The sequence below is a fragment of the Gallinula chloropus genome (genome assembly GCF_964237585.1).
Source record: "Gallinula chloropus genome assembly, chromosome: 2".
Lineage (NCBI taxonomy): Eukaryota > Metazoa > Chordata > Aves > Gruiformes > Rallidae > Gallinula > Gallinula chloropus.
The window spans coordinates 114758052-114777311 of NC_140086.1; the positions used below are offsets into that span (position 1 = coordinate 114758052).

Here is a 19260-nt window from a genome sequence, read left to right on the forward strand (position 1 = left end):
AAGCAAGTAGGAGAGTTTTGGGTTGGGTTTCTTTTCCTGTTTGAGCACATCCCACTCCGTTTCTGCAGTACTTAATTTTCTAGCAATACAGCTGGATCAAACCTGATGCAATGCTTGCAGGTTTTGTGAAATACTACTTTAAAAACTTCTGAACATATCAATAGGAGATAATAAAATCCAATAACAGAAGTTCTCTTAAGTCCTTCTTTTGCTTTGATAATGCTCTAATCCCACAAGTGTTTGTGGTATGAGAACTTTAAAATAAAGTCTAGTTATTAACTATGACAAAGGCTGTGCAAACCTTGGTTTATGTTTTCAGTGTTAAGATGACTACACTGTATCATTATCAAAGACCATTTGGATTAATATGTTAAAGGGGAGTAGAGTTAATTGTCCTGTCAAATCACTTTTTACCTTTATGAAAAGCAGTAAGTAGTATCTGTACCACTCTCTTCATTAGTATTAGGAAAGTTCTGAAATAAGCTTTTTAAAAATGCCTTCATTATTTTAATAGATTTGGTAAATTACTAAAATCTTAAGATGTTTGATAAACTGGAAGAGGGGTAAAATTTAGGTAGCAATATAAGGCTTTGGTGATGATCAGTCTTATAATAGTAATTGAACAGAATATATTTAGGGAAACAAAATGAAGCCTTTCCAGTTTCCTTTTATTTAATAATGACTTACCTCCCCAAGATAATTCATTTTTGCACAGTATTAATGTCTAAAGAGATAAGTTGAATTGATACTGAAATAACTAGATTTGTCTACATGTTATAATGTGTAAAAAAAAAAAAAAAAATTAAATGCATGGATGCATCTTTACAGCCTTTTATTACTACTTGTGTTCAGAACAGATGGCTTCAAATAGCTCATTATAACCTGTCAGTGGGGGAGAACAAGAATTCTGAGATGTTTTAAGGAAGATAAACAGGGCAAATGCAAACAGACAGGTGAAGGAAAATTGTCAGGCACTATGCCAGCTATTTGGGTGATGCTTCCTTATGTGACTGAAAATTTTCACTGCACTGTGGAGAGCAAGATGCTTGATGTTTCCACACAGGGGGTTGTTTTAGTTCCCCAGCTTATAGTAGGAAAATAACTTCATATTAGATTTAAGCTTTTATTTTTTAAAAACCACTGTAACACAGATGCTTTTGTAAATTTAGGGTTACAACTCTTTAGCACTTTTGTTCAAAGATCATCTTATGAAAGACTTGCAAATTTGAATGCTTTTACAAAAGATGGCTTTTTTAGGGTTTTGAAAGCCCTTTTCCTCTTCTATTTTTAAATTGTAACATAAAATAATGCGTATACAATCTGTAGCTCATTATTTTATTCTTAACTGTGGAAAAAAATCATTCAATTTTTTTCCTCTCCCTTCCTGTTGTCAGGTAATTCATCTGGGTGTGCTAAAATTACATTCCATTCTTCATTCAGAGAAAAAAGAATTGCATATCTGAATGGAAAGAAATTCTTACTACAGATCAAAGAGGAAAACCTAAAATTCTATGCAAGTCTTTTCAGTCGTGCCATTGTGATTTTTTTCTTTTTGCCATCCACCGCACCTGCAGCTCAGTTCCTTTACTGTCTGTCTCAATAAAAAAATGTTTTTGGCCTTGTGTGTAATTTCTGTTCAGCTGTTGAACTTCTTGAACCTTTTTGGCAATGTGATATTCTTTTCAAGTAATATGAAGGCTACAGTTTCATGTTGAGTTGAAATTTAATTCTTCAGTGCTATCCAGTTGTTGATTAGAAAACTGAAGAATTGTATTTGCTTGTGCAGCTTTGCTTCATTGCTTTGTACATATAGCATCTGAGTTTAGTTCCTCAACTGTGGAAGCTACTTAAAAGCACTGCTTTAGCATAACCCCCTTGTGGCTTTTTTTTCCTGTGTGAAATGACTAAAGCTTTCTTATTTCCATTTGCCATCCATTTTTTAATCTGCTCTGCTCCCTCCCTCTTCATGGATTATAAACCCCTACCCTAATCCTGCCTTTACACTTGTTCAGGATCACAGTCTGCTAACCCCATTGGTGGTAAGAGTCTACGGAATTTGTGTATACATCATTGTTTGATCACCTGTTTGACATACCTCATTTAAGGGCCCTATTCAGCAGAAATTCCGGCGTGCTTTTTCCCATATTCTGCATTTACCTGATTGGATGTAATCCCTTTTTAGGAGGCAGTAGAGATGGGAGGTTTTTGCCATTTTGGGAATACTGTTTCAGTTATCCTTTTTTCATCCTTCTGTTTGCTTAGATCTGCTACTGGTGGCAGCACTAACAACAGTATGACAGTGCTGCAATTAGCATAATATTTACAGGCTACTAAGCTTTGTTTGGTTTGCTTACCCTATAGTGGTACACTTTGCAGGTCAAACAACAGAGAGATAAAGTATTAGCATGATAGGCTGCATTTCTTTGTGTGCTCTGAGTAAGTTTTTCAGGTTTCTTACCTACACTGAAGAAAACCTTCTAGGTCTCTGGCACAGTGAAAAGTTTTACAATATTTTCATTGTTTTAAAGGTATATAGAATATTGGAGGCCAAGGAGAAGGTATCATAGTATCAGGTCTGAGTTGAAATGCCATGGTATGAAGAAACTGCCAAACCATTTATTTTTGCAGACCACAGCAATTTTATAGCTTTGCCTATTCTTATTATTTTTTCTTTTATTTTTTTTTCCCTGTAGAAATTATGCTTGTTTTTCCAGGCTATATAACATTTAATTTATCATTTCTGCTGAATAGGTCCATAGTTTGGAAAAGGGATTTTGCTAAATAATCATTTCAAGTTTGAATTCAAACAATGAATCTGAAAGTATATGCATGGTACATTTGTTTTAGTTTTCTCCCTTCCACCCAAAGTATTTTTCATTTTGTTTGGGGTTTTGTTTTTTTTCCCACACAGTCAAGCTTTAATCAACTTGTGTATTTTATTTTTTTAAAATGTGCATCATAAGAAGTAACCCATGAAACTCACTTGAGATGTTGCATGCTGAGTCTATAGATCTGATAGCATAGCTGTGGTCATACATAACTGATTATTTTTAAAATATTTGTGGAAGGTTTGTATCTGTATGTAACTAACCTTTGATTATAGCGATGATTTGCTTTTTATTTGGTCAGACTTCTTGAATTCTGCAGCTGGAAAAATGTATTTGTATCAACTGGTGGTATAAATTGGTTAGAACTAGAGAAGAACAGATTCTTTGTTAGGGCTCAGAGCTTCAATCGTTTGTAACTGAAAGATTAAAATTAGGGATCCATGACTGGTCTCTGGTAGTGAGTAGAGTGTCTTGAAAGGAACTTTTAAAGCACTTTGTAACGTACAGTTTTGATTAATATAAGATGCTTAAATATGTCTTGGGGTTTTTTTGACTTGGTTTAAAACTAACTGAAAATTTTCCTTAAATTTGTGGGATAACCTCCAAAGAAATTGAACATGAGTATTTTTACTGTGTTCAGTGACATTTTATTTAACTTCTCAGAGGGCAGTGCTTGAAGACCCTATGCTTTTAAAAGCAAAGGAGAAGAGTTTAAATTTAGGGAAATGATTTTATTATGACATTGGTTGCATTGGTAGAGCTGCAATAATTATGAAACTACTAGTTGTAATCTACCCCCTTTCTAGCAATTCGGGTTTTGGTTGGGTGTTTTTTTTTTTTCTTTTTTAGTAGAAAAGTGATTAGTGAGACTAAGTAGCTTAAAAAAACAAACACACCAATGCTAATATCAGAGACATTGGAACTGCTGATGAAGACTAGAAATACTATTTAAGGTTTCTTGAGCGTATCTAGTGCTAAATATTATGCCAAGTGCTTCTTTGCATTGATAGTCTGATCTGCCTTGTATGTTGTGCTGTAAGAACTTGGACCAGGGTTTTCTGTTTCACATTTTTACCTTGTAAGTTTTCCCAGACCATTTGAATCTACCACCACTTTTCTTACTAACTTGAAGCATTTTTTTTCTTTTTAACCATGGTTGTTTGTCTTCTGTGCTGTTACTTACAGTTATTCATTTTGCCTGCAGCTGGCAGTAGATCTGGGTCTCCCGGAAGAGTTCTGACAACCACCACCCTTTCCACTATGAACACAGGAGTTCAGAGAGTGTTAGTGAATCCTGCAGCTGCACAAAAACGAAGTAAAATCCCACGAAGTCAGGGATGCAGTAGAGAAGCTAGTCCTTCTAGATTGTCAGTAGGTAAGAATCGATGAATAACTCTTGGTTTCTTTATAGCCCTTCGTACTCTAAGTGCTGGATATCCATAGCTTGTGTTTAGTTGGATGATAAAATTTAGAATACATGCTGATAAACATTTAAAGTGTGCCTGTTTCCTGAGATATACAATAGTGTTTTAAACTTAAGCTGAAACTTTAAATTTTTGTCTGTCAGAATTCAGTAGTTGTTTTTTCCCTCACCTCCCTGTCCTCCTCCTCTCTTCACTTTCTTCACTTCTTACCCACACCAAAAATACCCCCATCCACTGAATGAAAGGGTGATATCATTTTGAAGAGATTTTTCTCCCATTACTGTTGTGTGTCTTCTGTGTAATTGTGGGTGCATGTGTATACTTCTGTGATACAAAAATAGACATCAGACTCCTTAAACCTTACTGTATAATCCGATTACCCTTTATTACAAACAATACTATTGAAAAATATCCGTTGATTTTAATGGCATTGCAGCTGTTCTTTGTGTTGTGTTTTGATTTTTACCTTAGCCCAATTAAATTCCCATTTTCCTCCTCAAGAAAACTCTGGATTTTTTCATTTGCGTTACTGTTGATTAACTTGCTCTTGAGCACAAATTCTGCATCAGTACTCTTAGTATTTTTTTGTTGCTTGTTTCCCCCTTGTCCTGTTCAAGAGGTTTTTCAACCATTCATAAAGACTTGGTAAATGCCCCTTTTTAGCTGTGTAAGAAATGGTTTCACTGAACTGGCTGCACTTACTGTAATCCAGCACAATCGGGAAGCGCGTGGAGACAGTTACAGCTTGTAGTATGACACAGTCGTCGGTGTCTTGTCTTAGATCTGCGTCTTTGATCTTACTGCAAAACAGAATTGCATTAAAACTGCAACTTTTCTTGTGTCTTCTCCCTTCTGTGCTGCTGTTTGTCTGTCCCCTGAATCATACTAGCGCGAGGCAGCCGCATTCCTCGGCCTAGTGTGAGTCAGGGGTGCAGTCGGGAGGCCAGCCGTGAAAGTAGCAGGGACACAAGCCCTGTCCGCTCTTTTCCACCCCTTGGTAAGTACACGGAGCCCCTTGTTTTGCATGGCTGTCTTTGCCCTTCATTATTTGCACCTAACGAATCCATGCCTCCTTCATTTAGCCTTGTAGCTAGCCACCATGATTTTTCCCTTCCTTTGGCTCACTCACCACTTAATTTGATGAAGAATTGGCCAATGTGTGAATGGGTTGCACACTTGAAAAATAAATGCTTTGCTAGCTTTAGTCTTGTCTTAAATACCAAGTCTGGACAGGTGTGGGATACTCAGCATCTAGATTCTTTTTCTGAAAGGAAAATTCTCTTTTTGGAAAATTTGTGGGGTTTTGGTTTTATTTTTTAATTAATGTGCTGGTTATGGCACTCATTGCTTGGGTGCGGTGAGATAATCTGTTTCTCACTGACCAGCTAGAGCAATGAATATAGTGTGGCTGTCATCCTCTGCCTTTCCCTGCATCAACAACTGGGATTTACTCAAAATTGCTCCCCAGTCTAGGAATCACTTCAGTGTATAAGAAGAAAATACACTTAATTTTTTTCTCTTATTGGCTATTTTGTCATCACTTGTATTATGTGAAAAAAAAAATCAAAATTTCAACTTTCTCCTGTCAAAGGCAGTAAAAATGAAGGGACCAATCTTCTGAAGCAGAGCTGTATTCTAAGGCTGCTTTTCATTTTCTAGAAATGAACAGGACCTGTAGCAAAATATTTCTACAAGCAGATGACCAAAGTACTGTCCCCAAGTTTACTTTTTATCGGTGTAGAGCAAGCGATAAGTAATTGAAGCAGCAGCTGTTGTTACCTAGGGAAGAGGAATTGACACCTTTTAACATTCACACATGCATTAGTCATGATCAGTCCTCATTTCTTGAGCTGCTATGAGCAGAAGTTTTGTTTTCACTGAATATTTTGGCTTATTAGCCTGATGCTTCAAAGATTTTTCAGGGTTGTCAAACTGTTGTCTCTTTCTGAAATGTCAACAGGAACATTAATTAAGAAATGGTTGGTTAAGGCTTAGGGATGCTTCTTTTCCCCATGAATCCTTCCCAGGGTTACTGTGAAGTTGGTAGATGGTAATTTTTTTACATTCGGAGTTTGGGGTTTTTTGATTGTTTGGCAGCACAGAATTGCATCTGTAAGATTGTGCCTGAAACTAGTCTCCTTGAGTTGGTCTCCTCTTCATTCAAGTGTAGCTGTGCAGTACTAACTGTTAAGCACAGTCTGAAAATAGTAAATCCCTGGTTTCTGTCCCAGGTTGAGGCACCCGACTGTACTCCTGGTTAGCATTGGAAGCCTGTTGTGGTCTGGTAAAACAAGTGTGCTTCCTGTCAGGCGTGGTTTTATTGGGAAAATACAGATTAATTGAATGAAAGCTGCTTTGATAACTAATGCTAATTGGCCTAGTTGCTATTTAATTGGGAAATTAAATTAAAAGTAGACATTATGCAGGGACTATTAGTAAACATTTCTTTTACTGAAACACAGATGGTAGACTGTGTTATAGTACACACATACCCTAATTTTTCAAAGAAAAGCAGATATTTCCCAGATGTTTTTGTGCTGCTTTTGCTACTTTATGGCTTAACTTCAAATACATACATGTGAGATCTGATTTACATTTTATATTTGGTCAAATGTTTGTTAGTGTAATAAATCGGTAGTAAAGTAATACCATCAAATGGGTCATTGGGACAGATGCTAATTGAGCTTTTATTTTTATTGATGGAGTTTAATTTTTGTATTCAGATACCAAAAAACTACCTCTACATACACAAGAGGTTGAATTGCCTGATAGCACATAGCATGCAAAGTAGCATGTATAGGAAGGAATCCAGTGGTGTTTAAAAAAACCCCAAACAACAAAAGGCCTTTTTCTGGGATAAAGAAAATTGCTAAGATTTGTTCTAAAATGACTTCTTTGAATGATTTTAAATGTCATTCAGTGTTTTTTTGGATCGGTTTCGTCTTACAGGATGCTATTAATTTCTATAAAAATACTAAATATAATGGTTTTCAAGGGTATAAGTAGAAGATGAAATAAGGCAAATTCAGCTCGGTGTTTGTAGCTAGAGACAGTTTTACATGGGGTTGGGGGGAGGGATGTAATTTCTGTTGCATCTTACTCTCGGCGCAAGGTTGTAAACTGGGAGAAAACAGACCCTTTGAGAAGCGAATGATTTGTGAGTTGGATGGAAATGCCTGTTTTTCTGTTACACATAATTAATATTAAATATCATACTAGTATCACTTCCATATTGTAGGTAAGAAATTATGCTGGTTTAAGTCCATTTAAAATCTTGTTGTGATTAATCTTTTTTAAAAATGAAAAAACAAAAGTAAGTCCTTGTACAATTTCTGCAGCTTGAAAATATGCTGTGGTATGTTCGATCCAATACAGTGCTTTCTTTCACTGTCCTAAAAAACTTATTCAGTGTATTTAAAATGTGTATGGGGACAGGATTGTTACCAATTCTGAGCCTACAGATTGAATTTTTTACATGTACCTTGAATTTTATGGGCATGTTGATGGAAAGAAAGAGAAAGATCTATCCCATTATTGCTTGTATTTAAAGCTCTATCAGCTTTAATGTCTGTGTTTTGGTATCTTCTCTCCTGTCTCAGTTTCCATACTGGGACATGTTTTCTAAAGACCCAAGTACCCCACAGAGCATTACTTCCCTGCCCAAACAGCTTCATGCAGGTTTAGTTTGAAGTGAAATGTATTGATGTGTGTTATGCAAGGAGTAGAGAACTTTGTGTCAAACCCACAGTGTTGCTTCTGGGACCTTTACAGGACTTGGGATCATTTTGGAGTTCCCTCAGGTTAAAAGAGGTATGCGTCACCAAATGTGATCTGGTCCGTAGCAGGGTTGATTCAATGGGGCTCTTAAATTGCCTGTGTTAATCAGAGTAAAGGATGATTCATTTGATTCCTGGTTTCTATTGATACTACTTCATGTATCCAGAAGGTGTAAAATATTTACATTTACAGTTATTTATTAAATCATACCTGGCTGTATAATTCAACGTAAGTGAACTGAAGAAAGAAAATTACTTTGTTTAAAAACATGTTTGATTTAAAATTTGCTTAAGAAAGATAATATTAGTAATGGTGAGTTAACTTATTTAGAATCTAAAAGACCAGTTTTATACAAGTTCCAGAAGAAGGGTACTCAGTTTTATTCAGAAGTCCTCAAGGATCTTTTGATCTTACTTTCCATAGCTCTAAAGTATATAATGAGCTATAGTAGGTAACATGGAATCATAGAAAGGTTAGGATTGGAAGGGACAGTAAAGATCATCAAGTTCCAATCTCCTGCCATGGACAGGGACACCTCTCACTAGACCAGGCTGCTCAAGGCTGCAGGCAGCCTGTCCTTGAACACCACCAGGGAGGGGACATCCACCACCCCCCTGGGCAACCTGTTCCAGTGCCTCACCACCCTTCCAGTGAAAATTTTTTTTCCTAATATCTAATATAAGTCTACCCCCTTCCTATTTAAAACCATTCCCCTTCATCCTTCAAATTGAAATGAAATAATTTTAACTTTCATTTACATAAGGGTAAGTTTGAAGTGAGGTGAACTTACCTGCACATAGGCAAGAACAAATTCTACAGATTGTCAGCTGCCAACACAGTGAGTCTGTGCAGGACTCGCTTCTTGCAGATAATGGTGCACGAGTTCTGGCTCTGATGTGAGCACACGGAGTTCAGTTAACTCTACAGTGGAAAACCCAGACCAGTGGAACTTTTTTAGATACTTCTGAGAGTTCTGCGTGTGTGTGTGAGTGTGTGTGTGTGAGAGCATGTGTGTCTACGCATTTTTTCTTCTTTGAATTTAATCATACATGCTTCTGATCTGCTCTTGATCTTTTAAATTAAAAAAAATGCATGAAATGTCCAGTGTATATAAACCAATATAATCCTTTGCAATCATATTCTCTACAATCAAAGAACTTCTCTAAAGCTTTGTCTTTCTGTTTAATACTGAGTTTCTTGTGCTAAAGCTGAATCTTTTTGACAATCATGCTCTTGTTCATCTAAGCAACTATTCCAGCACTTTGATTCCATGGTAATAGATAGGGTTTGTATGATCCTGTTATTGCAGCTTCCAGACACCACTCCAGATCCACTGGTGCCCTCTACGCTCCTGATGCTTATGGGGCTACAGGTGAAGGATGAGTACACTTTGCTGTCATCTGTGCAGTCATCCTGGATTTTTTTTTTTTCCCCACCCACTTGGTTATTCTCTTAGTTCAGTTGTAAAAAGCATTATTTATATTGAGTTTTGTGGTTTTAATAATCCAGATAGATGTGTTTATGTTGCTAGGTTTCGTCTCCACCCTCACCCTCCAATGTTAATCCTTTTCTTCCTTAAAAACAATCATTTTATTTTTACTTGCAGAAGAACTTTTCTTTAGTTTACCATTTTTCAGTATTTGTAGAGCATTCTTTATGCATGTAGTTTTCTAATCAGCTCTCTCAGTAGCCTACCTATGTATTTGCTTTCTTTTAAAATGAAAACAAAAACCCAAAATGAAGAAGACAAATTAAATTTTAAAAGAAAAGGAAACATTCTTTCCATTAAAAGCATTGCTTTGTGGGATCTCTTTCCCTGTGATATTGGAATAGAATGTTTGTATATGACTCTTTTTTTACGTAATTTCTTACTTTTCTCTGCACCACTGAAGACTTCAGAATGAAAATAACCAGTGTTTTAGTCACTACAGAATTTCTTAGAAGTGATAAGCAAATGCTTTTCTTCTGCTTGGGTTTTTTAAGTGGCTCTGGCATTTATGTCCCACGTTGCCATTCTGACTGAATTCTTTGTATTCGTGTTTCTTGTTACAGCAGGTACCGGCTTTGGGATTAGTCAGTCGAGTAGATTGTCGTCATCAGTTAGTGCCATGCGAGTTCTGAACACGGGCTCTGATGTGGAAGAGGCGGTAGCAGATGCTTTGGTAAGAATCTCCCACTTACCTTCTGTAGGACACGGACTCTTGAAGTGCTTGGTTACCTATACATTGAAGTATGCAAAAGAACTTGTCATTCATTATTTTATTGGCTTCTAGGTAGAGTGAAATAGAGAAACTGAATTGCTAGAGGTACAAATCACTTTTGAGAAACGTACATTTCTCCATGGCAGACAGGAAGTAGCCTCAGATTGTTGTGTTGGAGTGGCCCAAGAATAACTACACAGCGGTTTTGCATAACAACCAGACAGACTTTTGGTTGAAGGCTTGTCAGGCTTGGGAATTAATGATAGCTAAAGTACTCTGCTTATCATGAGCCTGGGTTCCATTTAAAGTTGTTCTGTCTGATTAACATGTGAGGCTGATGCTGCAAAGATGGACTGATGGCTTGGCAGGCAGCATTTCATAAGTTTGGGTTTGGTTTTGTTTTCAAAACGTTACTCTGAATTTAAAATCTGTTAGGCCATTCCCTTTCTTAACCTTTACTGTTCTTTACAAAGGTGGGTTTGACACTTACCTCTCCAGCTCATTTAGCCAAACAGAAGCCATCATGCAGTCTGCTATTCTGACATTTATAACAGCAAGCTGAAATCATCAGTCAGTCTAAAATACAGACAGTCTAAATCAGATGCATTTGTAGCAGCTATTGTGTACTCTTTGTATATCGTTAAATACTTGTAAGTACCTGCTACCCAGTTATCAGAATGCTTTAAGGAATTTGTTGTTAGAAAGGAATTGTAAAAGATTTAAGTTGTTAAAGACTATTTGGAACATCAATAAAAAAGCTACAAATTAAATAAAAAAAAATACAGATACGAGTAAAATTTAAAAGGGAAAAGTCTGAAGAATTTTGCCATGTCCTTAGTCTAGTAGTTTATTAATTTCTTGGTTAATACTGCCTTTTTGGCACATTAGTTTAAAATTCGTGTGCCTTCGAAGTCTTGTTTGAGAGGTCATGGTAACATGCAGTGTTTTTCCCCCTTGCTGATACTGTAAACTTGCAAAAAGTTTTCAGCATTGTTGGGAGGGCTAGTTCATAATCTTGAAGTCTGTATGGATTTTGGAATAGGGAACAATCCCTGGACTTGAAATGTCTTTGGCTGTAATTTGAAAGCTGGTGCTGTGGATTTATCCGCACTGGTGCTACATGAAGATCACTTTTAGCAGCTTTATAGCTTATTCAAAGCTAGCTGGGCAAAGTATGTAGTGACAGTATAAATTGAGGGTTAAATCAGTGCTTCCAGTGACTTCTTTTGGGGCTTGAATGTGTCCTGTGTTAATGACGTTTGTTCGTAGAAACTGATTTGTGCTACTGGAATCCAAAATAGTGTGATCCCCTAGAAATGTTAGAGAAAGATGAGTTGCTGTGTGTTAGTTACAATCTATAATTACAAAGAAGGATCAGGAACAGCGACATTATTACAGTTTTTGCATGCCTGGTTGTCTGCCATGATCCAAATGTACAGGTTGTCCTGTACAAATGGCTCCGTTTAGATGGAAGTCTAAATCCTTTACTCTCTTACACGTGCATGTATGCTTACTTTGTTGACAATAAGCTTGCTTGTGACATGATTTATTGACTAGCTTAAATTGTGATATCCTTTAAATTACTCTACAGTCAGAAATGAGAATCATGTGCAAATGGCAATGATAATTAAGGAGAACACAATCACACTACTGCTTTGTTGAGTATGTAATGAAACCAAATTTTTAACTGCTAGCTTCAACTCCAAAATTTGAATGGCAGTTATTTTGCAGAGCTGTGTTTTACTTTCTAGGATAAATAGCTTTTTTCTTTTTCTTTTTTTTTTTCCCTTCCCCCTTTGCTCTTTGGCATGTTGTGTTTTGTTGGCTTGTTTTTGTTCTAGGGGATTTGATTTTGTCCTTTATGTAATTAATATTTTGTAGGATGTTGATTGCTGTAGTAATTGTTGCAGTGACAAAACTTAGATATTGAATGAAGTGAAACAAAAAGGAGAAGTTGATGGGAAAATAAAGTTTAAATGATGTTTCCATATTTAAACAGCAATTGATTGTACATGCTAAGTCTTCATGATCAAGTAGCACTGCATAATACACAAAGATTTTGTCAACGAAGTCTTTGTGATCAAGCAGCAGATAATAAATAGTATTTCCCTGGAAATGGAAGCTTAGCAAACTACTTATTGTCAATGTGTGAAATGCTGATGAGATACAGAGAGGTAGGAGCAAAATTTACAATAAGACTGTATGTTTTCCAGTGGCAGATAGATTAATAGTGACGATGCTGCTATGCCTTACATCCCTGTTCTCAATTTCTGTTTCTTTTCAATAATTTACTGCTAACAGCTCTTAGGAGACATACGGACTAAGGTATAGAAACTATTTTCCTTCTTCAATAGTTTAATATTTTGCTATTAATATACGTGATACAAAGTAAGTTAAAACAAGCAGAATATGTGGGTTTAGACTCAATAGTTGCATTCTGTAACATATGTAAAGTTAAGTGAAATAACTAACTTTCAGTACAGTCTTTATGTCACCCTATGGTACAATTTTACGGATTTTTACAAGTAAACGTCTTGTCAAACACATGTCTTCTCTGTAATTAATTTGCTTTTATATTTGGAATACTGCACAAGCCATACATCAGAGTATTTTTATTAACTCTGATTGACCCGTTGAGCAGTTGGAGCCATTTGTTCCCCCCAGGGAGTAGGGTTCACACCAAACTGTTTGAACTGTTGCTCTTCCGACTGATGATGGATATGCATGCCATCTCTGTGGAAAATCAGTACTAACGTAGGGTGTTTCTGTATGACAGAAGAAGCCTGTGCGGAGGAGATACGAGTCCTATGGGATGTACTCAGACGACGATGCCAACAGCGATGCATCAAGTGCCTGTTCCGAGAGGTCCTACAGCTCCCGGAACGGAAGCATACCAACCTACATGAGGCAGACAGAAGATGTGGCTGAAGTCCTGAATCGCTGTGCCAGCTCCAACTGGTCAGAGAGAAAGGAAGGCCTTCTGGGCCTGCAAAACTTATTAAAGAACCAGAGAACTTTAAGGTAAGAAGGGGAGGAGGAGTTGAGGAAAATGTTGTTACTTCTCACAACTTACGTATAGAACCTGTCTAAAAAGCTCAGTTTATGAAATTGAATTTATAATCAAGATATTTCTTGCAGTACAAAAGGTTCCTGAAGTGCTTGTAGCTAGTATTGATGTTATTTAGAATTTTTTCTAGTTGTGTAGTAATGCAGATGAAACGCTGCACTATTAGCTACTCAGAATATATTTTTTTGTTAATATAATCTGTTAAAATTGAATTAATGAGAATTTTATGTTGAAAATCTCATTTTTAGATGAAATATGATAATTTTTTAACCATATCTTTAAGAACTGCTTTTATTACCTTCATTTACTAGATTATTTAACTCAAGATTTACAGTGGATTTCCCAGATTGCTGTGCACTAGTGTTCCTGTAGTACTAACAGGGCAGTTGACTAACGTGTTGTTGTCACTTTGACAGTCGTGTTGAATTGAAAAGGTTGTGTGAAATCTTCACAAGAATGTTTGCTGATCCTCACAGTAAGGTATGTTTAGGTTTTTCTTACTTGTTGTAAACATTTGAAAATGCATATTACTAGGAAGCCAGTTATGGTGAACTGGCAGCTGTATTTGCACGTGTAAAAGTTGCACACACTGTATTCTATAAGAAGTCCGTGGCATCAGATTTCAATCCATTTAATTACAGTGTTGAACAAGATAACTTTCCACTTTTTTCACAGGATAATTCAAACAAAGGTTAGTTTCATCTAAAATGTATCGGAGTAGTTCAACAGTTTGTGCTAAAAATTTAGTAAGTATTTTTAGGAAGTCATGTTGTTTACAGAGGCCACTTCAACAAGAGTAATGGTTTTCTCTCAACGAAAAACAAAAGTCTCTGATGTGGTAATTTAAATCCTAAAGAAAATGGTCTGACTAAATCATCTGATGAGCTGTACTGAATGTGTACTTAGTTGTTTTCTAGGTTTAGTATCAACTTATGATGCCTGCCTTGAATTTTGCAGATAGAGCTGGCAGTTGAGACTGCTGAATAATTTTGAAATCATTGTTAGCATTCAGTAAGTTAGATGGAAGCAACACTTCAGTGTGAAAGAAAAAGAAATGTTTTTTTCACCTTTACCAAGGTAAAGACAGAAATATGTCTGATGTAACAAGGAAAATAAACCTTCTATTTTTCCAAGACCATCGAAATCTTTTTAACTGAGTGACTTCATTTGATAGTGTTTTTAGAAGTTTTGTAGGAGGAGGGTTACTAGTACAGCTTCATTTTAATAGTAATTTCGCTTGGCAGAAGGACTGTAGGTAAATTAGGAGCTAAATAAAGTTATAATGTAATAGTTATTATGTAATAATAAGTTATAATGTTATAATATATTGTATTTTTTAAAAGAAAGTATAACTTCATATTTTGTTGGAGTTCTAGATTTGTTTAGAAGAAACCTTGTCATTTATGTTGGGTGTACCACATCCCACTTTATGTCCATAATTCAGAATTGATAAAATGGTAACTCAGAACATTCAGAACAAATTAGTTATTTCAGAAGTATCGGCTTTTCCCAGCAGAATTCTTAAAAACTGTTTTGTTTATCTGGTAACTTAAACATATCTTTAAGTCTTCCTTATTGCTGCAATGGAAAACTAATTTCAGAATGATAGGAGGTTTTGACAGGTTACCTTTGTGTTTGCCTGTCCTTAGTTTTTCCTGCTGGAAAAGCTTACTCAGCTACTCTCTGTGTGTGACAGTGCATTTTGGAAGAAACTTGCGTTGCACACAGCAAGGTGATACTAAAGCTGCTCACACACTATAGAAATCCAGAAGGAAAGAAAGAAGTCAAGCAGTTAAACAGAAACTGAAGAAAACATTCCACTAAAAGAACAGTTAAGTCCAAGGAGAGGGAAGAAAATTAAATGTTGAAATATTCCTGTTTTTCAATGAAGTAATGACAATATTGTGAATAGCAGCTTGGTTTAATTTTGCTTGTTCTTGTGTTAACTAATACCGCAGCTACATGTGCATCAGAACTCCCCAGGATACTTCTTTTTGTAGTGGGAGAGCCACTCCAAAATTTAGTTGTATGTGTCAGAATGGCATTTTAGCTTTTCATTAAGCCTTCAGGAATGTTACTTTTGAATTATTCTATTTCATTGCTTTGTTTACTGGTCATTCTGACATAAAATAATCAAAATAATTTTGGAAAGCATCCATTCCACTCACTGAAAGGTTACCTGGTTTTTGGTGTTGCAAAACCATTAATGGTTGTCAATATATTATTAGAAGGTTCCTTTAAGTATTAATATTTCATGACCTTTGAATTTTTTACCACAAACATATACACAAATCTCATCTTAGAGTCTTTTTCAGGTGTCTGTAGGAATTATTCTGTCATCACTTTCAGTTTGGTTTGGGGTTTTTTTAAGGTTTACTTTAACATGCTAGTAGGGCTTTGCTTAGAAAATAGAGTACTAATACCATTTGGAGGAGAAAATGGGAGAATGGTTTGAAGGACTTGGCAAGTGTTTACTTTAAAATGCATTGGGTATCCCAATAAAATTACTCAATTTATCACAAAAGTTTTGAAATACCTTTTTTTTTGTTTTATTTTGTGTTATATTCCATACAGGAACTTTGTATCGATGCCCACTAATTTGTGTGTTTTTATCTTTTTCCCTTTTTGTTGTTGTTTTGTTTTGTTTTTGTTTTTTTGTTTTCATTTTGCATGCTGTCCCCTGTGTTGGAACTCTCGTTAGAGAGTAAGTTGGTTCGATATTTGTTGGAAGCCTAACCTTACTTGCATGAATGTGCAGTTAACCCTTTTCCTCTATTTTTCTTCCCCAAAGAGTTCATGCAGTGTCAAGCCTTTTGCAATCATAAAATGCTATATACAGTTATGTAAACTGTGTGGTAAAGTTTCGAGATGTGCTTTAGCTACTAATTAACTGACATTCTTTGGTTATGCATTCCTGCTTTGTATTGTGGTGGTTGGCACATCTGAAATAATTCACTTTAAAGGTGGATCACTTAGAGTTATTTTCATATCTCTTTATTTCTTTCCACTATCAAATTATTTAAAAAAATTCAGCTTTAGATGTTTGACTCTAGAATTTTAATTTACATCATAAAAACGGAAGCTGCAAAAATCGCAGTAACCGAATGCATTGTTCAACATATAGGTGGTTGAGTTTCATTTTCCATTCCAAATTCATCATTTACCTTAAAGGCTCTCACAGCCTTCTTAAATTCCTCATGCTTTGACCTAAGACAAAATGGTATGATTTGTTGGTTTCGTGGGTTTTTTTTAAATACAACAAAGTGACTCAGCTTATTTTAGTCTTCTCCTGACTTTCACTGTGGTAAACCCAAAATCAAACAAAGCTTGAAAACAAAATTGTGTCCTTAATTATTTGTATTTTTAACAGCTAAAACATTGGCATGGGATCTCTCTAGTCTTTTTGCCTTAGTGATTCATAATTCACTTCATAATGATTTCAATTTACACCACTTCACATGTTCAAAGTGTCATAAGAATTCCATTTTACTCCATCATATAGGAGTTGGCAACCAGTTTGTTCAGCTTGCACATTTTAATGGAAAAGGGATGTGTGTCAGTGTCTGCAAACTGAAAGAAGCAGGTGCAGTTGTTACATTATGCTGAGCTGTATATTTTGAGGGTTTTAATAACAATTCTAAAACCCCCAGTGTGATCTTTATAGCACCAGATTTTTTTTTGTTGTTAGCCCAAGTTCAATATGTTTTCCCCTTATTTTAGGGCTCTGAAATCCAAAGACTGTCGTATTGTGATACAGAAAGTACTTTTCGGGGTGGGTTTGCCCCAGGTCTTCCAGTAGTGCCCACTGCTTGTGCACACTCAAAGTGGTTTATTGTTTCAGTTCAGCTGAACGCAGAAGGCCTTATTTCCAATCCCAAGTGTAAGAACTTCTTCCCATTGCTGGGAGAGTGATTTTTAAACCTCAGACTTGAATATGAATTCAGCCAGATAGCAGAGGAGTTCACAAAAAACATATTTTTAAAATTTTTACATTTGTCAGTGTAATTTGCCCCAAAAAAGTAAGTTGGTTAAGCATCTCATCCTGATGAGCTTTATGCTGAATACAGTTTACAGTGTTTTGTTTTTAACATGGTTTGTCAGTATTTAAGACATCTATTAAAAGCTTCTCCCTGGCCTTTTTTAGATCCTGAAAGAATCTGAATTTATTTTTTTATTTCCAGTGTAAATTCTGAGGCACTTCTTTTAACGATCCCTGTATGGATTTTTTCAGTTTATGGTGTGAATTTGCTTACTGTGGCTTGATTAGCAATGTGAAAAGACATCTGATACTCTCAGTGATGAAGGCATGCAGCAGCATGCACCTACTCTTTCACATGTGATGCTCTCGAGCGCTGAGAAAGCAAGCCCGCTTCTGTGGCCTAGTTTCTGCAGTCCTGTGAGGTATGATCGCAGTTTGGGGTCATCCATTCTCACAGACAGCAGCAGAATTTGGCCTTGCAAAGCTCCAGGTCAGCTGCAGAAGGATTTGGGATTCCAGCCCTGCCCCTGTAGCAGCTATTTCCGACCTCATACCTGTGTCATAAATGCTGAGGAAGCGATAACTCTCCAACCCGCTTTGCACCGTAGCCATACTTCCGCATCTGTACCCAGCCATGTGTGGAGCTGGAGTGTGAATCAGATGTGATGGTAGCATTTTCAGCCCAAGCACCTTTTTTAATTGTCAGAGAAATGGGAAAACCGGGGCCATAGTGGTATGGAGCAGATACATCCTGATTTCTGTGTAAGTCTTAAAAGACCATAAAATCAGTGAGATACTAAAAAGGCTGTTTAAAGAAAGTTACCTGTTTGTCATGCCTTGCTTTAACCCCTCCTCCTAAAAAGCCCTCCTTCCTGATACTGAGGGATCAATAAATACAATACACAGACCAATTTTATTTTTTTTACCAAATGCAGTCTTTTCAGCAGTATTTGTATTCAACCTGTTCAGTATTATTTGTTGAAAAAACCACAGTGGATAATGTGGTTTCGAAAGGACAAAAGCCCTTCTGTGTTTTAAACACCTGCCAGTCTGAAGTGTTTTGTGGGCTTTTTCCCTTCTCTGGTGAATAATTTTGTGTTTGGATAGCTGCAATACCAGGAGAATCTTGTTCTGTTCCACAAATATTTTATGGAAAGGAACTGGCCAGTTTTCATGATTTTGCAGTACGTAGAAATGCAGGTATTTACAGTGAATATTTTGCTGAAGAACTGTAGCAGATTTTTTTGGTTTTAGAAAGAAAGCGTTTTTCATAGTCTTTGAGGAATATGTCAAATGAGCCTCATGATAAAGCTTGAAAGGGTAAAAAATGAAGTTTTACTGAAAAAATTGAGGTTGCGCCAGCCATCACAGTAAGCATTTCTTTTCTTGACGAAACTGCATGGAATTACTTAATTGTCAAACTTCTCCAGAAGTCAGCTAACATTTCCAATCTACTCTTGTATCAAAATCCAATGAAAAAGCAAGACAGATTTCTTTTTCTGTTTTCTTTTTGTTTTGTTTTGTTACCTGCTTGGCTGCAAAACACTGCCTTTCTCTGCCTCTGATTCCCTTACTGCTTTCTTCTTTGTTTGTAAGTTCAGCATACGTCAGTGTCGTTTCCTCTTTGGCCCCATCCTACCCTCTTTCCATCTTCTTCTGCCTTTTAGGTGTTCAGTATGTTTTTGGAAACACTGGTGGACTTCATCCAGGTCCATAAAGAAGATCTGCAGGACTGGCTGTTTGTGCTCCTGACGCAGCTGTTGAAAAAAATGGGGGCAGATTTGCTTGGATCTGTACAAGCAAAAGTGCAGAAGGCACTTGATGTCACTAGGTAATGAGTTCTTAAAAAACCCCAATAATTTTTAACAAGCACTATAAAATCCAAAATAAAAAAACAAATCCTTGTCCTACTTCCAAGTTACTGGACTGATTTTTTTTTTAGTGTGGTATGAGATACTTGGAAAAACTCACAGCTAATAACAGG

The 19260-nt window shown here is 36.3% G+C and overlaps 1 protein-coding gene across 26 annotated transcripts in view; it reads left to right on the plus strand.

Annotated features, from left to right (window-relative positions):
- CLASP2 (cytoplasmic linker associated protein 2) overlaps positions 1-19260 on the plus strand; it is a gene marked incomplete at its 5' end in the record, with an annotated part of 146096 nt that overhangs the window by 102949 nt on the left and 23887 nt on the right. For 8 of the 26 annotated variants that reach the window (XM_084279688.1, XM_084279669.1, XM_084279690.1 and 5 more), the window contains 6 exons: positions 4033-4203; positions 5142-5249; positions 10085-10191; positions 13007-13251; positions 13714-13777; positions 18944-19107. In XM_084279688.1, coding sequence (XP_084135814.1) covers positions 4033-4203; positions 5142-5249; positions 10085-10191; positions 13007-13251; positions 13714-13777; positions 18944-19107 — 859 coding nt within the window. Of the gene's footprint in view, positions 1-2012; positions 2040-4032; positions 4204-5141; positions 5250-9338; positions 9402-10084; positions 10192-12531; positions 12556-13006; positions 13252-13713; positions 13778-18943; positions 19108-19260 lie in introns of all 26 variants that reach the window. The other 18 variants (XM_084279691.1, XM_084279680.1, XM_084279681.1 and 15 more) reach the window with 6 other exon arrangements.